General features: G+C 40.5%; 2 protein-coding genes across 4 annotated transcripts in view; both read right to left on the minus strand.

Moving 5' to 3' along the window:
- Positions 1 to 1,220, minus strand: part of dnmbp (dynamin binding protein) — a 52,684-nt gene extending 51,464 nt beyond the window's left edge. For all 3 annotated transcript variants that reach the window (XM_073489356.1, XM_073489355.1, XM_073489354.1), the window contains exon 1: positions 939 to 1,220. The gene's annotated coding sequence lies outside the window, so the exon portion shown is untranslated. The remainder of the gene's footprint in view (positions 1 to 938) is intronic.
- Positions 1,221 to 6,824: 5,604 nt separating this feature from the next.
- On the minus strand, positions 6,825 to 25,998 carry cpn1 (carboxypeptidase N, polypeptide 1). The gene is made up of 9 exons (XM_073489213.1): positions 25,589 to 25,998; positions 22,420 to 22,616; positions 20,108 to 20,263; positions 12,715 to 12,891; positions 12,472 to 12,583; positions 9,698 to 9,837; positions 8,998 to 9,097; positions 7,474 to 7,592; positions 6,825 to 7,303 (listed from the first exon to the last, which is right to left on the minus strand). Exons 1-9 carry the CDS (start codon positions 25,821 to 25,823, stop codon positions 7,193 to 7,195), a joined length of 1,347 nt encoding a protein of 448 aa, XP_073345314.1. The 5' UTR covers positions 25,824 to 25,998; the 3' UTR covers positions 6,825 to 7,192.
- Between the last annotated feature and the right edge of the window lie 896 nt (positions 25,999 to 26,894).

Raw genomic sequence — 26,894 nt, forward strand, 5'->3', positions numbered from 1 at the left:
AGAAAAATGGAAGAGAGCAGAACCGCACAGAACAGAACAGAACAGAATAGAATAGAATAGAAAAGAATAGAATAGAATAGAAGATAATATAATATAATATAATAGAAACAGTGGACTGGAAGAGAAGAGAACAGAACAGAACAGAATAGAACTAAACTGATCTGAACAGAATTTATAAAATAGAATATAATCAAACAGAACAGACTGCGACAGGACAGAACAGAACTGGAAAGAACAGAACCGGCATCGACTGAACTGAGTAAAATATCATAGGATAGAATAGAGCATGATAGAATTCAGCAGAACTGAACAGAACAGAACAGAACAGAACAGTTGAGTGGACAGTAAATTAGAAAAACATCAGAGTGCTTGTGACCTGACCACAGTCATTAAGTTATTAAGTGTGCACGTGCTTGTGGCCACAATATTTCCTCAGTGTGTGTGTGTGTGTGTGTGTGTGTGTGTGTTGGTAGTCCTCTCTCTCACATGGTGGAACAACTGACAGCAGTGGCCACAGGTGACAGACAGACAGATACACAGACAGACAGGGGGGGAGGGAGGGAGGATTATTTGGTCTGTAGCAGTTGTGCTCACTGCCATCAGTCATTCAGCTCACGTCATTAGCCTGATAGCTGTGTCTGTATCCACACTGAGGCTGTCTGTGGAGGACAAGTCCTGTTCAAAGCACGCCCCAAACCACTGACACCTTCCGACCATCACGGTTAAACAATTTTAAACAGGAGTATAAGAGAGAAACATGCCACATTATTACCCTCAGGTCCACCAGAGAGGAGCTAATAGCACCCTTCCTGTGGTGTTACAAACTTATATGCATCTCTACTCATCCTCCTTTCAATAACAGGCGTTTCTCTAGTTCCTCCAGCGCAGGATAAACAACAAAAAATCAAAAGTGTTTTTTTTCTGTGTGCTTTTCTTACCTGTAAAGAGTCTGAACGGGAAAATGTGGGATCAAGTCAGACAAGATATCCAACTTCTTCAGCCTGCTGATGTGGTGGTTGTGGTGGTGGTGGTGGTGGTGGAGCTTCTTTTCTCCGCGACACAACTTTTTGAAGCAGCTACACCTCCACGAGTCGCAGAGTCATTATTCCCGAGAGGACCAGCTTTGTTTTTGTCGTGAGGGTCACAGAAGACATGCTGTCAGTTTTTTCAAAGTGACACGGTGGTCCCGGCTCTGAGTGTCGGAACAGTCAGCTGTCATCACGTTAGGAACAGGAGCAGCCGTGTCGCGCTGCGCCTCTCTCCATGCCTACATACAACAACGCCACCCACTTTTTCCGAAGAGACCCGTAGCTGGCCCGCCTGGTGCCTGACTGAAAAGAAAAGAAAGCGTGCGCAGAAGTTAAAGGGGCACTATGTTGGTTTTGGAGAAGTAATTCAAACTCAGAGTTGTAATATTTACAATGTAAATGAAGTAATAAAACAATATCAGAAATATTTCTCTTTTCCATAACTGAATAAACAAGCTGTCCTCAGAGGAAAATAAAGTCCCCCAGAACACTGCTTGAAGCTAGAAAGGTGGCAGGGTCCGCCACATATTAACAAAGTGAAACAGTATGAAGTTGTGTCGTCCTTTAAGGTCAGTTTGTTTATTCAGTTTATTCAGCCAAGAGTTTGTTTAGGCATAAAAAAAAACCTCTTCTGATTAAAATGTCAGAATAGTGCACCTTTAAAAGAGGCTAATTTTACTCCAGCTTAATTTCAGCTAAATCGCACAAAACGCCTATTTCTACATAATGTTGCTTTAAAATGTGAAACGTTTCTTGCTATCTGTTGAAATCACATGCAAAATATATTTTCACATTATTATGATAATGATAAAAAAAATGTGCCATTTTCTGACTTGGCAAAAAATACGCTTGCGTACATTATACACTACAGTTTACAGGAACATATGGTAAGTTTTACTAAACTTAAGCTATGGTACAACTAGAGCTGTCAGATGATTTTACCTACGAGAATGTAAATCAGTTCAAATTTCACCAGCAACAATGTTAAAATACCACCTAAACCTGTTTAATATATCACTTATATTAACTTGTTAATATATAATATGGCACTCACAGGGGCCATATGTGTGACTAATGAGCATTTTTTCTCTTAATTAGGGCTGCAACTGGTTATTTCATTATCAATTAATCTGGCATTTGTTTACTTGATTAATAGTTTGGTTTATAAAATGTGAGAAAATGGTTAAAAACTAATTTAATCAAGTAAATTAGGGTTTTTTCATCACTGCTGATAATAAATAAATTCAAAGAAATCAAACTCTCGTAAAAGTCTGGTTGGGTGGCCAAGAGTGCATCAGCTGAATGAGTTTCAGGAACCCTTGATGCAGCAGAGTCACTCAATCTCTTTTCTCAATAAGTTTAAAGACTTCTAACTTTGACCTCATCATGGTACCAGTAAACCAACTTGTTCAGCAGATATAGGACCTAGTTTGAAATCATGTAACTGTATTTTAAGATGTTTTTTAACCCCCAACAAACCACAGTGAACCTACAGTAAAGGGAATTGTATCTTAAAATGTCAATACATCTTTAAATGACTCACATTGGCAGCAGATATATATATATATAACATGAACTGTACAGTAAAGCTACATTTTGCAATATTTCTGCCTTCCTTTTTAACTTCCTTTACATCCAACTGATGCCAAAAGATTACAAAATTGACATTCATGTCAGCTCTAAAAGATTGGAACATATTATTACAAAACATACAGTTCGTCAGATATTTCAAGGACTTCCACATTCACATTGTTCTGTAGCTTACCAAGATCTGCATATTCTACTGTGGTTATTACTTGTGTAAAACACGTGACGAGAAGACGACTCACCCTTTTTGCGGCAAAGAATGAAGCAAAAATCAACACGAATGTTTCCTCTATTCATTACCTCATTCCTGTGCAGGACAGCACATGTTGTGGCTGTCCACTCCACCCAGACCAAATACTGTTCACAGCAGTTTCAGGAAGTAACATCATCTATGTTTGGAACTGAATGATTTCTCTGAAATGTGTTATTCAGAGTCACTAACTGAGTCATTCAACTGTTTTGAATTTTATCTATGTAGGCTAATACATGAATTACCTTTTGATCAAACAGTTTTTTTAATTGGGTAAAGAAAGTCACAGATATCATTAACATGGTGTAGAAAAGTTGAGGTTTCCCTGTAATAAAGCCCTCTGAAGGTGTAACCTGTATTCTGCAGCTCCTTCATTTGGAGCCATTAAAACAATGAGAACCTTTTTTTAGAGAGAGAAAATCACAGTCATTACACGAGGGATTATACGTTTGCTAACTCCTCTCTCAGCCGTGGCCCCTGCGTGTTGTGGTGTGAGCCGAGTTTTTGCTGCGTCTGCAGTAATGACAGCTTCCTCATATGTGATCTTGTATGTGCAGAACAATAGCAGGAAACGGAGTCAGTCGGACGCTTTTTCCTTCAAGTGTCGGCACGGGAAAGGAAAAGACACAGCAGAGGTCATCAAAACACAAAACAGGCCCACTCACATATACACATACCTGCACACTCTACTGTACACAGATCAGCTGGTGTCAGTATTTTAATGTGTTGGGCGTGTAGTCATAACATATTATTTACAATAAAAGGAGTAAAACTTACTTATAGAAAGTCTTCTTGTCAACCATCAAATTCTCTTTAAATACCAATTTTGCTCCAGTTAACCCACAAAAACACAAAAACAATACACAATCTATCAACCAACCAATCTATTGAGGTTTGAATATACATTTTATAGCATGTAATGAATAATATAATGACTAATGCGCTCCCACTTTAGACGGGATGTGTGCTAACACATAATTCATTCTAACAGTGGTTGATCTGTCACTTCCGATAAGCTCCATCAGTGTCGTAGAGTATCCCCATAAACTCTGAGTCAATGACTGTGGGTTAGTAAGTGACTGAGATGTCTGGCACTGTAGGTCCACTGGTGGGCTTCATTGACGCCACATTTGGCCACCTAATGGTACACAAATACAAGTGCAAACCCTCACACGCACACACACACACACATTCACACACCCATACCACCGCTGAGAACCCTCCAGATCAGTGACCCTGTATGAAACACTGGCTTTGTCTCCTCTCACAGTGGCCACTTTCATTCAGGGTCAGTATGTGGGTCTGTTGTTGTCTTTCCGTATTTGCAGCCAGTTGATCGGCACTATAACGCTCCGTAGGCAGAGAATACATTGGCTGCGGTACAATCAGCCTATTGTGTCTGCTCTGAGAAACATCAGCCGCCGTGACAGAGAGTCAGAGTAGGCAGAAAATGGAAATTATTCCACTCATCTTTTGTAGTTTCTGGACTGATAGTCGAAGTGATGTCGGTAACTGGGTGAGGGTCGTGACAGTGGGTTTGAGGTCACATGACGAATGTCAACTTGCTCACAGTTCATATTTGGTTATTGGCCTTTTTGTTTGTCATTCTGATGCAATCAATATACCTTTTTCCATTTTCATTTGCTTGCATCCATTTCCACCCCACCACATTTGGAGGTAAATGTTGTACTTTTTACTCTACTACATTTATTTGATAACTTTAGTAACTAGTTTCTTTGCAGATTATGTACCCACTAATTTAAATTGGGAGGTTTAATAGATTAGAAGGCAAAAAAATGTTTTAAAATCCAGATGTAATATCAGTATCAATAGCAAAGAAGTGACAGTGGCACAGCAGTTGTATTCAGTCTGGAAATGGAGGTAGATTTTCTTGTGTAAATTGTGTAAAAAGATTTGTTTAAACTCATCTTCAGTGTGAGCACCTGGCATTTTATTATTTGTGCGACTCCACGTGTCGTCAGGGAACCTCTGTGTCGCTCTCATAAATTCAGAGTGCCAGGTGAAGTGCGTTTTTCCTCTTTCCTGTTCGTCAGAGAGAAGCGATTGTTGCTTTTCCTGTGCCACACAAACACTACAGAATACAAGTTGAGAGAGTCAAGTCCAGTCTAACCAGAGTCCAGTTCTTGGTTTTAGTTTTCAGTCTTCAATAATTAAACATTTTCCATCAATTTTCAGCCTTAATTTTAAAGGTTAGATCAAATGAAACCTTTAAAATACCTGTAGTGGGATCTTCAACATGAGAATAGCACAGAACATCTACCTTGGATTTTACATATTAACTAACTATGTTTATACTACAGAAATACATTTAAAAATTAGGACAAATATGTATTTTTTCATTTATGTTATTGTGCATTGTTGTAACAGACGTCATCTTATCCTTTGCTGCCACCTCCAGGAAGCTGAGGCTCGGTCTTGTGATGTAGCAGAACGTCAGCCTTCACCTCAGCTTGCTCTGTCTGTGTCATCTGCCCTCCCACCTCATAACAGAAGGCAGCAGTGCTGTGATCGACAGTACACAGTGCAATTTATTGTTTGCTCGTGGGGTGAGCTCCAAGAAGTTGTAGGTTTGCATCACCAGGAAAGTGGGTTGGTGTTCCCAGATCTTTGGATAATGGAACTGGCTAAGCATTTAAAGAAAAGTCAAAATGTAGTCTCATTTGACGGTAGTGATGATGCACAACAGATAAAAACTCAATCCAGTAATGTGAAATTAAAGTACTGTAATCCTCTCCGTTTGCAACAATGCACAAGCACTTTCCTTGGAACTTGCACAGACAGTTAATAGAGTTAAAACATGACAAAAGAGCATTGCCTGAAGTTAAATAGTCAGTTCAACATATAACATTAGTACGGAAGCCCTAAAGGGCCATGCATTCATACATTCTATTTCCTCCATTTTCCCGTGATAACGAGTTAATTTCCTTTGTTTTCTCGAGATCTCGAGTTATTATCTCGAAATAACAACTGCCGTTTTCCCGAGATAACGGGATAATTTTCTCGAGATTTCGAGATAATGAAACTTTGTTTTCCCGAGATAACGATATAATTAATTCGAGATCATCATTATTAATCAATCATTTGCCAATGAATTATCAGAGAACAGCAAGACATGGCTGATAAAATCTCCTATACATCCTGAAATGTCTTGTTTTGTCTGCTCAACTATCCAAAATTAAAGAATATTAGATTTACTTTAATGTAAACCAGAGAACTTTTTGCATTTTTATCAGAAAAAACAACTTATCAACATATTTACTTTTTAATTTTCTGTAAATTGACTCATGAATTAATCATCTAAATGCTGCAGCTCTGGTACAAGGCTAATATTGAACAGGGTTTCATAGTATTTAAGCTGGTCAAGTAATTGCCAGTGGGTTTGATGAATAGTGGAAAGGTTTCAGAATCAGATCTTCACCTGTTTGGACAGCATTCTTTCTCATATTGCTGCTTTTTTTGTCAGGAAATTCAACTTAAAGCACAGGAACAGCCGTGCTTTGCTTAGTTCCTTGTGCAGCAGTGACACCTGCTGTTTGAAGAACACGGTCTGAGAGGTCGGCAGGAAAAAGTTCATTTTTCCACTCAGACATGCATTTTTTCAACCTGACCAGAAGAGATCTGAAACATCCCACTGACTTTATTTATAGTGAGTTCAATACTCTCATTTACCATAAACATTGAAGTAACATCAGAGTTTGAAACAGTTAATACTTTATCAAACTGCATCCATTGTGCTATTTATTGATGTATTCTTCAATGAAATTCTTTGTACTTCATGTTTGTTTGTTGATTTGCTTTTTGTCCCGTCCTTTAGTTTATGTATGTGTGTTTAGGAGGGATTGGAAAGTTAGGAAATAAAGACATATTACTCATTCAATTGCATTAAAGAACAAAAAACGGGGTGAATTAAGCAGGGACACAATATCCAGCGATGATAATTAATGACAGCAAAAACATTCCTTTATTTTCACTTTCAATTTTCATCAAATTAGAGTAATCAAAATCAAAAAAGTCCTTTACAAATACAGGATAGCTGTGTTCATACAAATCAACACTGTTACATAAATACACAACATTTCCTTAATACAGACACACAGTTTATATTTATCAACAAAAAACACAAACAAAAACACAAAGGTTTGAAATACATAATCGTGGGACTACAAAGGTAAAATTACATACATATATTATGGTCAATTATCATTTCCATAATTTGCATGTGTGCGTGGTGTGTATGTTTTTACGTGGGACTGTCAGTATGTGTGTATATAAATGTTTGTGTGTTGTCTGAATTATTGTCCATGTCTCATCTGGGGCCGAGTTTTAAGGGGGACTTGGGAGATGAGAGGTTCTTCTTGCCGTTGTGGGGCTTCACTTTCAGGTTTTGTTTTGGTGCCGGTTTCAAGTAAAAATGAAGCTGTCGGGGTAGAGATGAAGAACAAGGTGTGAGCGGTCGAGAACACACAAAAATGAATCACAGCTGCTTACGATACATGCTTTTTCCACTAAAAAAGAGGTAAACTAGTGGGTCAAACTGTTGGATTCTTGTTTTATGCACCCATGTATGACATACAGATAGAAACACACCTGTATGGCCTCAGCTGGTCCCACTGTGACAGTGCTGGTGGAAGGGACGTAACCTGGGGCAGATGCTGTCACAGTGTAGGTACCTGGTAACAGGAGTCTGAAATAGTCGCCATCCACTCCTGGAGGAGCACACATGGGAAATAAATGAGAGGTGGAAACATCCAACTAGTATTTAAAATTTTAATTTACACAGTGGTAGAAGAAGTATTCATATCTTTTTAATTAAAGCTACAACAAGGAACTTTAAACACGCTGGGAGACTCCTTAATTTCCAATTTTCCACATTAAAGTGAGTTAACAGGTCTTGGGAGTACTACTGCATATGTGAAAAAGTAGTATAAAGCCTTTTGTGGCTCCAGAGGAAGCTGCTTGTAGGTTTTTAAAAGAAAGTAGAATATATGGAATAAGAACATTTCCGAGAACAGTGTTATAGGAGTGCAATGCGATACCAGTGGACTGCTTCTCAAAGCCTGAAGCCTACATTACCCACAATGCAATTTAGCCACTGAGTGACACCACTGGAGGCAATTTATCAGCTTTATGCAGCGTCCTCTGGAGCCACAAAATACGTTATACTATTTGTTTCACATGTGCAGTACTCGGACCTGTAAACACACTTTAATGTGTAAAACCGGTGGTGCAGTTAAAAGTTCCTTGTAGTATGTTAAGTAAAAGTTACAAAACCCAAAGTACTTTATTTACATCAAGTGAGACTATTTAACTTTGGAAAGTAGACAACACAGTCTTCATCTTGTAAATCAAAAGTTGAATTTAAAACAAATAAAATGCATTGTTCTATATCATACTATTAGATAATATTACTAATATTACTAATATGTTAATATGTACGTGATATTTATATGTTGTGGTCAACCAAGGTGGGTCCAATTCTATCTGTTTTGGGTGAGTTTATTTTAGTATTTAATAATTCATCAGATTGAATACGCTTCTCATCACAGGATTTTCAATTCTTATGTAATTATTAACTAAAGCTGTAAATTAAAACATAAAGTAAAGAAGTACAATATGTCCCTCTTAAATGCAGTATAGTATAAAGTTGCATAAAATAACAGAAGTACTTCAGAATGTAAAAACAGTGCAGATACTCTAGTTTGAATTATTTTCAAAGTGCATTTCCAGCATTGGCCACTAGAGGGCAGCATGTTCATTCCAGTGTGAGGGTTGAGTGCACCTATTTATTTTATTTTGATGATGATTTTTAATTTCTCAGCTATAAAAACAGACTTTTTTCCTACATTGCTGAGTGACCTTTGTGTTTCTTTGACTTCTTCCCAAGAAACACAAAGATCTCATTCTGTCTCCACTTTCTGTCTGTGATGAATATTTTTACAACGAGGTTTGAACACTTACCCGGGACATTAGCAGATCATTCACCACAAACCTCACACAGTCACTCACTTTTCTTCAGTGCTGCAGTTAAAGAGTAAAACATCTCCCAGCAAATAACAACCACACGTGTGTAACAATGAACTGACACCCCCCTAACACCAACCCCCTCCTCACCGCTGGTCACATCGTGGTTGACGCCGGCCACTGAGACCTCAGCATTGCCGACTGGGTTGCTGTTTTCATCATACACCATGCCTTTTATCCCATGATGCACCTGAGAAAAGAGAAACAAATGTGCATTGCTTTTTCATTTATTTCGTCTTTTGCAGCGTGGAATATGTGTTAAAAAAAGCAAATGGGGTATGAGTGACCGTAGATAGGTTTGTGTTTGAATGCTGCATTGATTGCAGGTCGTATCAGGCCAAACTGTATTTCCCAAAGCAACTTTCCAAAGCCTCATTAACCTTCTTTCCTCAACATCCCTGTGGATTGCAACAGGCCTTTTCAGTATGGTCTGTTTGATCAGCGCTGCAGAAACAGGTAAGCATTTCCCAGCTCCCCCTCAGGGCTTCAGAAACACTATTATTGGCACTACATCACTGTATTTTACCTCAGCAATCTGATAATCTGGGGATAAAAGACATTCTGTCCTCAAACCAAGGCCTCTTTTCATGCTTGGACGGAAGGTAAAAGTCAGCTTACTTGAATTACACTGAATTTCATGCGACTCACTTTATCCAGGGAATCCCAGCCAATATTTACAAGGAGCCAGAAGAAGCAAGACGTTTGTGTCTGTGGCTGTGTTCGCGTGTCTCGAGTCAAATGACATAACTGTGCTTTGTCGCATAGCGAGTGTGTGTATGTGTGTTCTCACCTGTTCAAGGTATGAAACCAGTGCCTCGCGGTTGCCCAGCCATTCTCTGGGCAGTGCTGATGCTGGAGGAAACTTATCACAGCTCAGCTCCAAGGTGATCTCGAAACAGTTGGTGTACAGGTAGTTGAAATCCTGCATGCCTGAAACACACAGAGATATGTTTTACTTAAAGGTCCTAGTTGTAGAAAGTGAGACTCCGATGTCTTTTTGATTATAAGAGCACGTCTACGTGCAATGTAAATACTGTAAATGTTTCAAAACTCTCCAAGGAGAAACTGTGCCTTTAAACAAGCCGTCAGGACTTCTGTAACATTGTGATGTCACAACTATACAGTCACCGCCCTCAACCACGTCCTCAGCATGGCCAATGTTACAAAAACATTGACGGAGCTGATGCAGATACCTGGTTGGCAGTGCCTCCTCAGGCCTGTGAGAGCTGACCAATCAAAGCAGGCCAGGCTTTTCGAGAGGGGGTCTTAAAGAGACAGGCACTAAAACGGAGCGTTCAGACAGATGAAGGGTGAATAGATGTGTCGCAGCAGTAAATGATATGAGAAGAATAAGGTGTTTTCTGCACAATAAAGTATGTAAACATTTTTTAGTAGAAAATAAAAGTATGAACTTGAATATGAGCTGAATATGAATGTGACCTTTAAGCTTTCAAGAGAATAGCTTTAAAACAGAACAAATGTATTTGTACAAATACATTTGTCTGGTCTGTGGTTTATGAAGTCGTTTAAATAGAGCCTTGGTTTGCCTCTAGAAGAGCTTGTTCAGATTTGTAAGGAGCTGATGTGACTTATCATGTCAGCACTTCTAAAAACCACTGTTACACATTTTTGGTCATGTTGGAGTCCAAAGCTTTCACTTCTTTTTTTCATGGTCAAGCATATTTAACCACATATAACCACTGCATTCTAGTATTTTGACAAACCTTTAAGAACATCTTTGAGATTGACTCAGATTCACACAACAACAGAATGGCTTGAAGTTTTGAAGTCTTTGGCTTTGCAACTATGCAACACAGCACCACTTTTCATAGAAACCTAATGCATGTGATGCCAGGAATTGGGAGGGAAAGTTCAAAACTAACCACACAGACCATGACATAACACTTGGAGCAAAAGGAGTTGTTAAAATAAACATAACGTGCTCCCACTAAATACGACTTGTGGGCGTTTTCGTCCAATTCAAAAGCTTGCATGACTCAACCGAAAAAGCTCAACAGATTCACATTCCAAGAAATAATCCAGACCAGCCCAGACCCGGATTTAAAGATCAAAGTAGTGGGTACTGTTATTGTTGCAGTTACAGATTAACTGAGCTGAGATCAAATACATGCCCAGACAATTGGAAGAACTTGGTGTACTGTAGCTTCCAACAGCTCTACAGCAAAACATTACCATAAGTATTCATCAAACCCAAGTTTCCCCTAAATCATAAACCAGAAAATGGGAGGATCAAGACTTGCATGCTTGTGCCTATACTCATATAACTCCTAATGGCCTGTAGGTGACTAATGCCAGTGAATAATAGAGTATTAAACCGATCCCTAACAACAGATTCAGTACACACAAAAATTTAATTAATATTAATTTGATTTTATAGGAGCAAAATGAGGACAGTAAATCTGATTTGATTTATGTATACAATTGGCAGTAGATACAGAATAGAACATATTAATAGCACCAAGAATAGACATACTGGATGACACTTTACCAAAAATAAATTCAACACACCGAGAGTTAGGGCTGCGCGATTAATCAAAATACTATGAAAATCGCAATAAGTGCAGTATCCAAATCGGAAAGTGTGCAATTTTTTTGATAAAGGTAAAATGTGAGAATATAATATTAATTAATTATGCTTTCATTGGTGTATAATCACCAGAAACTAAGAATCCTGCCACTAAATCCCACACACTGGATCTTTAAGGGACTGAATAATTTTCATACAGCCCCTAAGTTTGCATGTTGCGTCTTCCACACTTGAGCAGATAAGCTGAGGGGTCAGTGGAAGTGCAGCTGTTGGTGTGCAGGGGGTGAGGAGGTTAAAGGGAAGAGGAGAGCACTGAGGCCTCAGAAAGTGTCACAGAGTTCATGACGACACCGGGACAGCTCGCCTTGTAAGCCACTCGAGGCATGTCATTCATGCTGAAGGCTCTGCCAGTGCCTGCCGTCGTTCGTGTAGGTGGCCTTGTCTTTTTTTGGAAAGGGAAGGATCAATGGACATTATCCAACACATTGGAATTTTGCATGTAAACAGGGAACTGCTTTGCATATGGAGGTAGTGAGTCATTGCTGTGCTTCACGGCGCTGATAGAGAAATTCAGCGTGATTCTTTCCAACAGGTAGTCCTGACCTGCCTTCGCCTGTCGTGGCTGTTAAAGTTCATCACTGTGTCTGAGGTGATTTATGCTTGACGCATCCACAGGTGTCACGGGGATGTCAGCAAGGCCAAAGTAACGTCACACCATCAGACGTGCCTGCGCATAATTTTTTTTTTTCCTCAGGACGATGACGGCATGACCCTGAACCTGATATTCTTACTAGTCAATCAGAGGTAATGATTTCATCACCCTGGGAAAAAAAAAAATAATGTGTTTGCATTGTGTTTTTCAGCCTGTCCGTGCTGTGATAGGCCCACACACTTTCTTTTGTTTCCTCCCAGTTCACTGTTCTCAGGAAGAGTATCTCTAAAATTGATCATGATGTGATTCCAGTGGAGTTAAAAGTGTTTTTAAATGCCAGTTTTAATGTCAGGTTTTTGCTTACCTTTGGACAGAGAGTACCAGCTGGCCCCGTTTGTGATCCCCTCATCAAAGAAGTCCCCACAGTTCCAACCTTTGTGCATCCAGCTGTGAGCGTACGAGTAGGTCCTCGCCAACTGACATCACAGACAAATGCGCCCGATCATTCAAATGTTTTCATGCACGCACACACACACACACACAGCAGACAGCGATGAGGTCAGATGTGTCTAATGTCTGGAAGGAATTTCTTTAATCTGCTGCACACCTTTCTGAAGATTTTGTCATCTGGAGTGGCTGCGTATGTTGTCCTCCCTCGAATGCGAGGATCTCTCGACTTGTCGAAGGGGTAATTGGCCACCACGGCTCCTCCGTGGAGATTTGCTGACAGGATGAAGTTGTAGTTTTGCATCCATTTTATGACTGCCATCGTCTCTGGTTCGACCTGTGGAGGATATCCAACGAGAAACTTAACCGATATACAGGACTTCATAATTGGCATAATTTGCTCAAATTTAGTCTTTACGTACTTTCCGAGACCTTAGATTAAACTCTCCAATGCACTCTTTCCCAAAGCCTGTGAGACCTACTGTATATTGTCTGGTTACTGATATTATGACGCATCACCTTCACTTCAACCCCCACTTTTCCCAAACAACAGTGAACTGAAGACATCTGGTTTTCTTTTCACCCAGAACCTCTGGCCTCTGCCTGGCTGATTAACTAGGCAAATCCTCATTTTCTCTTCTTAAGCACATGCAAGTGTTTTCTCTGTGATTTTGTTTTCTTCTTTAAGCTCTTTAGGAAACCATAGTTAGTGTTGTAAAAGGTACCCAAACGTCATACTTGAGTAAAAGTAAAGGTATCATGTAAAAATATTACTTAATATAACTCACCCATATGAATAGTATTTGAATAGAAGTCTTAGAAGTATTTGATATCAAATGTACTGTGTTTGATTTTCATATCATAATACGTTTTAAACGGCTCCATATTCCAACAGTCACTGTTATACAGTTACTACTCTAGCAGTAAAAGAGAAAAATATATTTTCTGGTATCCCTGCCTACTTTATCCAATCAGGATAGAGAACTCCATAATGAGGTGGTCCTGTCTGCTTGGATAACATGCAGAAAGCAGGATCCTCCTGTTCTGGTAGCTACCACCAGCAATGGAGGAACAGGGAAAGCTACAGTACCAGTTCAAGTGCTCCAGCAAAAGAAAAAAAAAAAAAACACTTGTAGAAAAGAGAGACAAAGAGAGCTGCCTGGAAAAAGGAAAGGAGTCGAGCAAGTGTGGAGGGAAGGGATTGCTAATTGCTAAATGGACAGGTATTTAGTAATAAATGTAGTGGAGTGAAAAGTACAATATTTGCTTCTCAAGTGTAGTGAAGCGGAGGTATGCAGGAGCAGAAAAGGAAATAATCGGGTACAAGCACAGTACAGTACAGTACTTGAGTAAATGTACTTGGTTACGTTCCATCACTGCATAGTTAATTAGTTAGGATAGTTAAGTATCCTCTGCCTTTCTCAAGCCCATACAATAATTCCTCGTGGTGCACTTCAGTATATGCTTCAACATATTTCATTTTACCTTAAAGGGGCTCTATGTAACCATTTGTAGCAGTTCACATGTATTAATCACTATTTTATTGGCCATGTGTGAGTGGATTGGAACACGACGTGAAAAATGAGACCTTCCCCGTCTCGCTCGGTTGTCCATTCCAGCCTGTAGACGGTTTGTTGACGTTATTTAATGCTGCTGGACTGTGGATTTCTTTGGATTTCTGTGACAGTTTTCTGCAGTTCTGCAGTAGATGTAACAAAACGCACGTTCCCGAGTGCCTCGTCTCAGTGCGTCCTTCTGTACAGAGCAAAAGTAGCAAATGTTAGTTTAGAAATAGAGTCTGCTAAGGTATACGGATGACTGGCTTCCAGCACAGAGATCCACAGAGCCCCTTAAATTCAAATAATAATGATTTCTGTGTTTGAGCCTGAAATTCATGGTTAAAGAAGCTGTAAGGTGTTACTTCTACTGCAAATGTACAGTATGCACTTTATCTAACATAGTGATCTGTAAGTCCCAATGCCTTTAATGTCAACATATTGATAATGAATGCATCTCATTCTGCACGCACAGGGCCCTGCCACACACCTAACCCGACAGCATCTCTCGTGCAATCCTACAAACCTTTAAATTCCACTTTTAGGCTGCCATTTATCTTCTCTGTCAGAGCCAACTATCCTCACACACTCCCCGCCATATATCATGCACGGAGACAAGGAGCAATACCTCTCCTTGAATAAGGTATGCGGGACAATAAACACAGGCCGGCTCAGCTGCAGGATAATCAGGCCTAGCAGAGACTGCCGGCCTTGAACGCAGCAGTCGTAGCCAAGAAGTGGGACTTCTGTTTGAAAGGACTGGCAGGTGTTTATTGACTGTGGATCTTTATATACACTCGTGCATGCTTTGAAGTCAGAGCTGTCACCGTGGTGTAGGGTTACATTACGAAGGACACACTGCAATCATACCTCAGACAGGAAGAGTAGCGTGACGGCTCGAATGTACTCATTCTGGATCAATCAGCGGTTCAATGACAGACAATTCAAGGTTAGAATTCATGATTATAAAGGAATGTCTGATGGTTCCTCACTGTCCTTCACACTTGGTAAACTTATGTGAACAGACTCTGGGAGTCTGGAGGTACAGATAAGACGAGCCTTGACCAGACTCCAGACTCCCATAATAATAATCAGCTAAGAGACGACATTGATCGAGAGTCATACACAAACATTGTCTGGCGCCTGTCGGGGGACACGATTACATGAGAATCTGTGTGACGGTATGAGAATGTATCTTCTCTGTTGACAGATCTGTGTTTGCATTAAAGGGGTTTGATGTAACAATTTGCAGCAGTTTACTGTGAATGTATCAATCACTTCTTTATTGGCCGTATGTGAGTGGATTGTAATGTGAAAAATGAGACCTTCTCAGTCTTTCGGTCGCCTATATAAACCTGTGGACGATTTGTTGAAGGATGTGGCTGTATGTTCTCAAGTGCCTCCCTCCGCTCCGCTAACGGAGAGCTACAGTAGCTGACGTTATTTCAGAAATGGAGTCCGCCAACATAAACCAATGACCGGATTCCAGCAGAAGTTCCACAGAGCCATTTTAAACTCATATATTCAAGTGACGCAAAGTACATGTTTTCCTCATTATTTGATGGTATGAGCCGCCTGTCCTCATCAGAAAAACAACCACATATGTCTACTGTGAAAGCAGCTTATTACGACCTTTATTTATGTTTCTTGTTCGGCAGTGACCTCTAGCAGCTGTAGTAATTATTACAGCAGCAAAGGAGGGAGTCAGGTGAAGTAGTGTAAAGAGGAAAAAAAGGTCTGCTTAGGGGGGAGGTTGGTGATGGCTGGTTGGGTTGAACAAGGACAGGACTTAAACCCAGGATATCGCTATTCGTCTCCAGGGTGAAACCAATAGTGTTTTCAACTTAATTTACTAATCTAGTTAAGTTACGTCACGAACATAACGTAACTTAAGTTACGTATGTAACATAGGTATGTTTGTAACTGAAGTTACAGCAGTAACGTAGTTATTTGAACCCAAACCATGATGTTTTCCTAAACCTAACCAAGCAGTTTCTTTGCTTGAACCTGACAAAACTGTGATTGTATGAAGAAGATCCAGTACAGCAGTCTCTGTTACGCTGTAAAGGTAATGTTGTTTTGGGGACGATGGTATAGGCTTTGGGAGTCACTGGCAATCAACATATTCAGTCGTTTTTGAATGAGGATGCAATGTCTCCTGTTGCAAAGTCGGCTTTTCTTCGAGGCTGTGTACATTTCTTAGAAAAGATCCTGCTGACAACCTGTGGTCAGTGGAAAACTTAAAAAAAAAATTATTCTTGAGGAGAATTAACCATGAACAACTACAAGTACACTGAGAGACTCTGAGACCAAAACAAGCATGTATCATCTTGACTAGTTTATTACAAGATTTGATCATTAAAGTTATGTTTTTTAATCTACAGGAATTAAAATAGACCCGTGTAGTTTCTTAAAATAGTTTTTCCACCTTTGCATTATTTTGTTGAACAGACTGAGATTTTGTCTTTTATTAAACTCATTCCTCATCAGCTGGCTAATTAAAATGTAGCATGGTTGAGCCTGCAGGCGAGCACAGGGGCCTGTGGCTTCACGTAGCCCGTGAGAATGTAATCCTGAGCGCCATGAATGAAGTATCTGTAACAGTGGCACAGTTACTCTTTTGTGTTTGCCTTTCAGGAAGCAGTCATGTGGGTAGACGGCCAGCCTGCGACTGGGAGGACCAGTGTTTTAGTTTTCTCTACACATTTGCAGCCCAAGAACTGGGAAACAGAAAAACGTAAAAAAAAAAAAATAATAAAAAAAAATCAAAGGCTGCCTCTTGCTTGGGAATGAAACTACTGTAATCATATGTAATAGAAAACATATGATGGTGTCACAACTTCTCTATAATGTCATACCTTGTCAAACTCTGTTTACAAGAGCTAGAGAGGAAAAAGACCATCCTCCCCTGTCTGTCTTGAAAAGTATCTCAATGATACGTTTTCTAAATGCAAATGTGTGAAGATTTGTGATTCCTTATAGCTGCAACTTCACATTGATAACAGTGATTCATGCAGTAATGGACACTGGGGTGTATCGCAGCATGGACATTTATTATTATAATATAATACATATAATAAATATCTCTAGTATATATCATATTATTTTACATATACATACATTCATATAAAGGGAATTAATATATAAATAACTGAATAAATAAATAAATAAATAAAACCTTTAATATCAAATATTTTGCTCTAGAAAGGGTTTATTATTTCTTGTAATTTTAATGACTTTACAATGTGTATGACATCATCAATATATAACAATATAAGATTGTAAATAAATAAATAAATAAATAAATAATACCTTTAAGACCTAATTTCTACTCTACAAAAGTTTGATTATTTCTTGACAGTTTGGTTGCGTAACAAAGTGTATGACATCATTTATTTTGACTGATGATGTAATTTAATAACATTGTCTGTTAACATTGTCATTGCATAATTAAATAATATTAACCACACTCGTATATGTTTAATATGCAGTGATGGAGTGCAACTAAGTACATTTACTCAAGTACTGTACTTTAGTACAATTTTGAGGTACTGTGGTGTTTTTTACTTGAATATTTAAATTTTTTGTTGCTTCATACACTCATTGTACTTTTTACTCCACTACATTTATCGGAGAACTTTAGCAACTAGTTACTCTGCAGACTGCATGCTGCATCAGTTAAATTTATCTATTTTTTATCGGCAATTGGATAAAACAAAAAAAATCAGAATCAGAAAAATACTGATTATTGAATCCAGTAATCAATCGACCCCTGCTATACAGTATACATGTATATATAAGTATAACGTACTTATATAGTTTTGATACTATAGTACATTTAATATCTTGTATGAGTGACTTTCACTTTTACCAGAGTAATATTTTAACACGATATCTTTACATAACTATGACTTTTGGGTACTTTTTACAACGCTGTTCATCTGGTTAATATTGTTGCAATGTGATGGAAACAAACTGTCATATATATTTTACACTATTTTACTTCGAATGCTTAGAGGGGTGTTTCATTATATTTTCATGGTTATTATCCACCCGTGGTTTAAAGCAGCACTAAAGGGCAGACCAATTTAGAGAGAAACCTCAAACAGCAGCCCTTTTAGTGTCTGTTGAAGATGAGTGCAGACGAGACGCCCCCCGAGGATCTGACCTTATTACTTAAAATGTACTTTTCAGCCGACTATTAGCAATAGTGTGACAGCACACTCTCTCATCCTTCCCTTCTTTCTACATTTCACACTGCAGTGAGCTCAAATAATGAGTGCTGGTGAACTGCAGTAGAGTCACCCAGAGCAGAAGTGTGTCTCCACTACAGCCAATCTGAGCTCAATGCATAACAATAGCATACTTTTAATAAATGGTACAGTCTATCCCCTCAAGGGTCTGCTTGTTATCATTTTTAATCTACAGGATATGCAATTGCATGTATGTAACTTTAGCAATATTTTGATGCACTTGAACGTAACTTTTGCACGATACTGCGCTACATTTATTCGACAAATATAGTTACTAGTTATCAAGTTACTTTTACAGATTAAGATTCTACGTTTTGCTTTTAATAGCCTTCTCTGGGTTAATTTAGCTGATAATACTTAAGTAATGGAGTATTTTTATATTGTAGTATTGACATTTTTTATATGTTATTATAGGGGCAGGGTTAGGGTTGGGGAATAACAAAAGCAGAGCCTGTCGTCATCAGAAAAATGACCATAGAGGTTGAAATGAAAGAAGCTGATTAGGCAACATATTTACGTTTGTTGGTAGGTGGCGACCTCTAGCGGCTGTAGTTATTATTACAACTGCAAAGGAGGAAGTGAGGAGAGACGTTACAGAAGTAATGTAGTTTTTTAACATCGTGTATTAACCCAAACCACAATGTTTTCCTGAACCTAACCAATTACTTTTCTTGACCTAACCAATCAATTGTGTTCCTTCTCATATATCCAAACTTATTTATTAAGTCTTTAACAGATTAATTGTTTTTTATGGCACTCTTGAGACTCCATACTTCTACCTACCTAAAAGATCTGAGAGTACTTCTTCACTACTGTGTTATACAGAATTGGCAATGAGCATGAGAATTCGAGTGAAATCACAGGTTTGTCAGCTATGTGGCGAGTCAGGCAGCACCTCAAGGTAGCAGGTAACATCTAAGCTCTGAGGCCGCAGAGTAGGTCAGTTCGTATTTGTCACTGTGGTGACGAAAAGACAAAAATGTTTAGCTGAAGCTGAAGTCTTCATATACAGTACGTATATCTTCTCAGGTCGTTAGGATTGCGAGAGCTGACTGTATGACTGATTTATTAAATACTCTGATGTCCTTTTAAATCGTCAAAGCTTGTTCTGAGCCTGAGATTAATCTCCTATGCTCCGCAAAGTTTCATATTATGCGTGAAGGTTGTACTGGATATTTTCAGTAATGCTTTTGTCCCTGAGTTCGAACGACTAAGGCTGCCATTTTGCCCGCCTGTTTTATATTGCAGAGACAAAGGAGAGCGGCCTCTTTCTGACCCAGAGGAAGAAAAACACAGTTTATATGAGGAGGTATAGGTTTTAGCGTAAGATAAGCAAACACGGCCATCCAAACGGGTCAGACTATACATTCACGCATAAACATACACAACACAGACGGCCTACCGAGCGATTTACTGGGTCTACGTGATGTTTCAATTTAAAGGCCAGTTTCTTTTTATTTCTCAAAAAGCTCAGCTGGCAGTGGAATCTGATCCAGAACAAATCTCACGCGTTCGTTTATGTCAACATAACTTAAAGCCAAGATAACTCAGCTATGTTACAGTTGCTCATTATTCAAGTCCATATTCAAACACTGCACACGCACTCACACCAGCATGAGAAACGTATTCATCCATCTTCCTGTCCGCCTCTCTCTCTCTCGCCCACACAAGCACATACATGTATTTTCACACGCTGATAAATGGTGTCTTGTGTCTCCTGTGCCGTTTATCCGGTAGCACTGACCTGTTGCTCCCAGTTGTCTGGCAGGGGCAGGTGGTGGTTACGTCCGTTGGTCTTCTCGTAGTAGTACATGAGTGCGTTCAGGTCTGGAAAGTTCCGGTTCAAATCGATTTCCCTGGAGTTCCCTCGACCCACCAAGTAGCCGTTGAACTCTGGACCCTGTTGACCCGCACACAAAACGTCACGCTCTGTTAAGTCACCTTGTTTTTTCCCTGTAGAGCGAGTGAATCATTTTGGCTTCTATTCAAGCTAAGAGTTCAAATTGCTTGGAAGCAGCAAAGGAGAGCTGGTTTGAGTATTACACAAACTGCCCAGGCAATCTGCGGTGCAACATCCGTTAATCATTTTCCTTTTTTTTTTTTTTCTGGATATGACATTAAATTCACAATGACTTCTTTGTTTTCCTCGTAATCCGAGCTCCATTCCTGCCCAACAACCTTTAAGGGATGTCAAGACTACACAAACAGAGACAACTATTGGATGGATTGCCATCAAATTTGGCGAAGGTGTCGTTTATGTTCCCCAAAGGATGAATTCTAATGACTTTGGTGAACGCTCGACTTTTTCCACATACCGGAATAAATATTACTTACTCATCAGTTCTCACCCGCACTTTAATTTTATCGTGCTAACACGCTAAACTCACATGCCGAATAACAGTAAACATTATACCTGCTATACATGTGTTATAGCATTGTTGTTGTGAGCATGTTAGCAGGCTGACGTTAGCATTTAGCTAAGCACAGTGTATCTCATATCGCAGTGTTAGTGTTGTTTCTTGTTCCATCATAATTCATGTTGTTCCGGCACCATAATTGCAACTGTGAGGTCATAACTTTGCATCTTGTGTTGGTGTTGTTCCTGGTTTTGACTTACGAAACAGGGACAAAGTCCTAATTTGCTACGTTCAGAACTCTCACTCACAGGGTTTATATCCCCAATTGGAACATATTATATTGTTCACTTATTCTTTTTACACCAAGTTTACTTATTATTTTCCATTTCTTTTCAGTTTTCTGTTGCTGTTTGGTTAGTTTTAGGCTTAGAATTGACTCCTTTACAACATTTAACATGTGTTTTGAAGGACAACTTCTCCCATGTGCATATTTTTCTGGTCTTTTTCCCCGTGTCGCAATGCAATGACGTTCCAAAAACACAACTGGTCGATTGCAATGATGGTTACAGTTCACCCAAAAAGGAAAATTCAATCATTTTGCTGTGAAGCTCCAGGAACAACACCAACATGAGATTGTGTGCCTAATTACAGCCTCACATAGCCGGTAGCACGGCTGTAGACTCTTTATTATACTCAGAGTTAGTTGGAATTTTCTTCCTCTTTCCCCACCTGACTCCAAATAGCACCTTTTACAAGTTTCGCTTTTACAAATGACTTTTTCTTTACTGACTATAAAGCCAACATGCGCTCCAGCTTTCTCTTTCTTTTTGACATCGGGAGCCTTTCCAAAAGATGATTTGTTCCTAAATAGGGAGGCTCTTCTTGGATTTGCTCAGTATTTCCATGCAGGCTTATACACAACTCTGACAAAAAAGAAAAGAGCTGAAAAGAACTGAAAGAACTCTATATGGAAGCACTTAAATCTTAGACTTTGTGACAACATGGACATGAAAAACAATATTTTTGTTGTTTTTCCTCAAAAGCGCAGTCTGTACCCCGAATCAACACAATGCCGGTTAGGATGCTGGAAAATGAAGCAGCCTTTCCATTGTTCTCCAGATGCTGCAACATCTGTTGATGCAGCAGCAAATTATAGTGTGGCGTGCATGGGCTGTCTGAGTGGCAAAAAGACAGACTGTCATGCGCGACTGCCCTCCTCAGGACATGTAATTAGTCTCAGAGAGATTGTGTGGCTACACATGTGGGTGTGTTTGTGGTAAAGGGGGCAAGCATGTGTGTCTGTTGTTTCACAGCCCATATAATTACCCCCAGCAGAGAGGTAGGGGCACGCTCAAGGAGCTGATAGATGGGATTATTACAGATATTAGCAAACAGTAGAAGATTTAATAAGTGTTTTTGGCTTGTTGCTTTAATTTAATGGATATAAACACAAACACATACCTGATGGGGTTGTGTGTTTGCCCTGATTTAATTTGCAGGTGGCAAGTTTTCCTGAGAGACCTTAAAATTTCTAACATTTCCACTGGCAAGAACACAATCTAGAAAAAATGTGGAAACTTTTTCTCCACAAGTGGCAAATGATTGCTGAAGAAAAACAGACAAAGGCTTCCCGGTGGGAGAATATCCCTGGTTTTCTTTGTGCACATGGAGCTCACATACATGTCAGGGTGTACATTACCTGTCTGGCAGCCACCTCGTAGCCATCCGGGTTCATGGAGGGCAGGATGTGAATGCGGGTGTCATGGATCAGCCTCATGATCCGCTGGTTTCCAGCTCGATACTCCTCGCAGAGGAACTGGGCGAGCTTAATGAGCAGCTCACGGCCGAGCACTTCGTTGCCGTGCATGTTGCCCACGTACTTGAACTCCGGCTCCACTGGGGAGGAAGTGGAGAGGTGAAGGGGGACATGAGGTCAAAAAGCCGCACAGAGCTGCCAAGCGTGACATTTAAAATGACTGCCTGAGCATGCTCACGCATACATATATGAGCACACTCACTACATGAAAACACGGAGAAATTTAATAGGTAGGCTGTTTTTTTATGTTTTTAATTCAACCTGAGAGTTTTTATGAGTCTTTGTCCCAGCACGTTGAGTCTCTAAATGTTACAGGTTGTAAATTTGAATTTATCACTCCATCACCTGATTAAAAAAGCAAGACTCCACTCCACTGTAGTCATAAATGGCACTTAGCGGATAATGGCAGATTCAATTTCACTTCATTTACCAAGATACTCTTGAGTCAGCTGCTTTAAAGACATCATCATTAGGCTGCCTGAGTGAGAGCGAGGGGAATGAGATCGTAAACAGGAAACAATGGAAGTCTCTTAGTGAGGTACACTGTGTTGACTTTTCATTGTACTTTTGTGATAAAACTATTCAAATATTTATCTGTGGGTTCTCAAGATGGCGGCTCAAAGAGAGGTTGGGTTTAGCTAAGCTGGTGCGCCACAATTTTCTAAATTATAACCTACCAATGTCACATTTCGCAAACTATTGCAAGTGTAAAACACGTAATGAGTATTAAGAAGTACTTTTTCAGGCAGTCCGACAACATGTCGCAGAGGAGAAACCCAAAATCTGAGAGGATCTTAGCTAACACGCTAGTGAGGAAGCTAACGCAGGAGCTAACGTTAGCACACTTGAACCAGCGCTTCAGGGGGCAGTCTCTGAGATTACAGTTAAAATCGGCGAAGTCACCAATGAGAGACTTGGGCCTCCGTCAGACAAATGCAACGTGAAGAGCTTGACAGTCTTTTTTAGCTTGGTGGCTTCTAGACGCCGTTACCTTGCAGCGGTGTTGCTCATCGCTTAACCACTTGAACTTAAACGACTTCCCGTGTCGTAATCTGGAGCCTACGAGTTGTATTTGAAGGCAGCAATAGATGAGGAGTGAGCTACAGTTGTCTGGCAGGCTCACTTTTTAAACTCCACAATCCACAGACCGACTCATCTGACATCACTTGAGGCAATAAAGCTACTTTTTCAGATTTCCAGTTGTACTCCCTAAACAATCACTGTCAGCCCCCTGTTGTGCATGTTCTAGATATTTGCCTGCTCCAACACACCTGATTCGAATGATCAGCTCATCATCAGGCTCTGCTGAAGCCTGATAACGACTCATTCATCTGGAGCAGGGAAACATCTAAAACATGCACAGCAGGGAGCCCCAAGACCGGGATCATGTGTTAAATTAAGCAGGGGTGCTGGGTTTTGTTGCACACGAATTCAACTTTTCATTTGACAAAGGAAGATTGTGTCTTTAAAAATGCACTCACCTTAAACTAATTACCTTAATGTTTTGACATTATGGTCTTGATAGCACAAAGGTGAGGAGAGTGAGTGTGATTACGACTGATTGGATTATTTGGATAAGATCATCTTGCATTCCTCTGGGTATCTGTCACTGATTGGGTGAGCCACCTATCCAAACAGTCTCCCTCTCTGTGAAGGGTTCCCTCCTCTCAGGGGTCCCTTCATTAATCACTGCAGCAGCATTGATAGAAGCCCCAAACACTACAGCTAGACACAGCTACTGACCGGAAGCTAAAATAATGCCGTCTTAAGCCCTTACCATTCAATTTAAAACTGAATATGCTGCATTATTGTATTCTTTTGCATTTCTGTTGTTCATGAGAAGAAGTAAGTGTAGGTTTTTTGGGGGGTGGGGAATCGTAGGGGTGAGCAGATACTTCCAAATTTATGAACACCCTTCACTAATTGCTTCAGGCACCCAAATGGCAGCTAGGCTCCTGCAATTCACCTCCTTTTCTTTAACACGGGGCCAACTGGCCTCAGGTTCAGAGAACAGTGTTGGCTCTAAAGCGTGCAGCTTTGAAAAAAAAAAACACACACACACACACTCAGCAGCATGTAAAAGACATGAACTTCCTAAAGAGTGCAGGAGGGTTGACCCAGACTAGACCTCAGGTCACTCCCTACCGTGAAGTGCACGGTTCCTGTTTTTCACCATCGGTCATCTTGCAACAGAACAGGCACACATCCTTCTATTCTACTGAAGGAAGCCCCTACGTGTGCGAATGTAGATAAAAATGCAAGCTCAGCCATGGCCAAAAAAGCATTCCCCTGCAGTTGTCAAGCTTTTTATTTCCCCAAAGAGCTGCCGTTAATAATGCAAGGATGGAAAAATCTTCATGACCCCTTGGCCGGCCACGGCGAGGTTATGATTTTCCAATTTGCAACCGATATGCAAAATAAACACCTGGAGAGCTGATTCAGTAGTCGAGAGTAGGAGGGGGGAAACAAGCAGAGCTTTCGCAAGAGTGGGTTCAGGGTTAGAGCCTTGTTGACTCAAAGTGAACTTCTGTGTCATCAGCTCAGCTTTGAATAACACCGCACACTTTGTCAGCGGTTGGATGTCAAAAATTGAAATGAATCACAGATGTTCTTTCACTTTTGCCTTTTGTTTTCCACAGATTACCGTCTCTGATGTTTATCAAAGAAGCCAGCTTGGAATAGCTCCTCATTTTCCTCTTCAATGTTAAAGCCACACAGTAAATCAGCTAAATCGAAAGCTTGCATTTCATCTCCTTGGGAAAAAAAAAAAAAAAGTAGAAACAGAGCCCCCACAGACTGCTCTGTCTCCTGCCAGCTATGCTCTCACTCCCCACAGAAAGAAGTGCAAAACAAATGGGCAGCCAGTGACAGGGCCTGTGCATTGAGATCCATTCAACTTCAGAGAACTGTTGCAAAAAGCCGAAAAGTTTCAAAAAAGGAAAAAAATCTGAACTCACATGAACTGACTCTCACATGGAATTTGCTGTACTTGCTCCACTACTCTGGATCTCAACACAACATGCCCATCCACACTGAATCAGGTGTTACTCACATGTTTCATGGATGCCCGGGTTATCACTGAGCTCCAGCACATAGAGGTGGCGCCCCTCCACGCTGCGCCCGATGCTGTAAATGCGCGTGATGTAGGGGCATTCGCTCTGCACTGCAAACATCGCTCGCACCATGTCCTCGTAGCGGTGATGCTGGAAGTCCGAGCCGCGCGCCGGGAGCCCCATCAGCCCCAGCAGGAGAGCGGCGAGCCAGGGGAGAGTCCACGCCTGCTGCATGGTCCCTCAGCCCGGAGACGTAGAGAGGAGAAGAGACTGCCTGCAACTATGCAAAACACTCACACACTTCCAGTTTATCTCCTCACACACCAAACATACTGCTTGCTCTTTTTCCTTTCTTGCCCTCTTCTTTCTCTCCCTCTGCCTCCTCCCACATAACAGTCCTCCTCACACTGAAGAGCAAGTAAGGACAGCCCCCTGCTCCTTCTTTGTCTCACTCTCCTCCTCCAACAGCTGCTTCTCTCCCTCTCTCTTTCCCTTTGGGTCCTTGTCAAGTACATGCTACTTGCTTTATTGGCGCTTAGAAAGCTTCTGCTTCAAGGAGTTTCGCCCCACAGCCCCCTCGGCTCTCGGCACACACAATCTGAATTTCATTCTGTCTCTGAGACACTCGTTTTTCTGTCCCTTTCTTTGTCTCCAACTCTTGTTGTATACTCCCTCCCTGGGAAAGAGGGGTTGTTTCCACGGCACTGCTCTCCCCAACCCCTGCAGCCCTCAATCATCCATTCATTAACTCTTAAGTCAACACACAACCCCTGTGTGTGCGTCGGTGTGTGTGAGAGTGCGTGTGCGTGCATGCACGTGTGCCTGCACTCCTCTGATGAATCAGTGTGAGGGCTCTTTCGCAACCTTTGCACTGGTTTTGTTGCTCTGTTTCCTCAAAGCAGCATTCACACACACACACACACACACACATTCGAAAAACGTGCAAGTGTATGAATGCACACACATGCAAGAAGCGACCAAATGCTGCAATTAAACTTCTAAAAGACGCAGGTTGATGCCAAGACACATGCACCCCCCTCACAAACACACACACACACACACACACACACACACACACACACTGCAGAGTGTGCAAGGGGTGCTGTCAATCAAACCTGCAGGATAAAAAGAGGAGCTTTTCCTTCGCAGAAAATTGTGCAATTGCATGTGGAAGTTTCATGAAAGAGAGAAGGAAAGGCAAACGTGAAGCAAGAGAAAGAGTTGCAGATGGAAAATTGAGCAATAGAGGGCTGGAGGGGAAGGAGAAATGTCATAAAAAGGTACAAAGATGGAGAAGGAAGCAGG

Source organism: Pagrus major, chromosome 20 (genome assembly GCF_040436345.1).
Source record: "Pagrus major chromosome 20, Pma_NU_1.0".
Classification (NCBI taxonomy): domain Eukaryota; kingdom Metazoa; phylum Chordata; class Actinopteri; order Spariformes; family Sparidae; genus Pagrus; species Pagrus major.

Excerpts from the sequence above, each read along its gene's own strand:
- cpn1 (XM_073489213.1), bottom strand. The coding sequence starts at position 25,823 with ATGCAGCAGGCGTGGACTCTCCCCTGGCTCGCCGCTCTCCTGCTGGGG. Across the intron at positions 20,264-22,419 it reads ACGAGGTGGCTGCCAGACAG|GGTCCAGAGTTCAACGGCTA; the intron begins GTAATGTACACC and ends GCGGGTCAACAG. Across the intron at positions 9,838-12,471 it reads CTGGTACTCTCTGTCCAAAG|GCATGCAGGATTTCAACTAC; the intron begins GTAAGCAAAAAC and ends TGTGTGTTTCAG.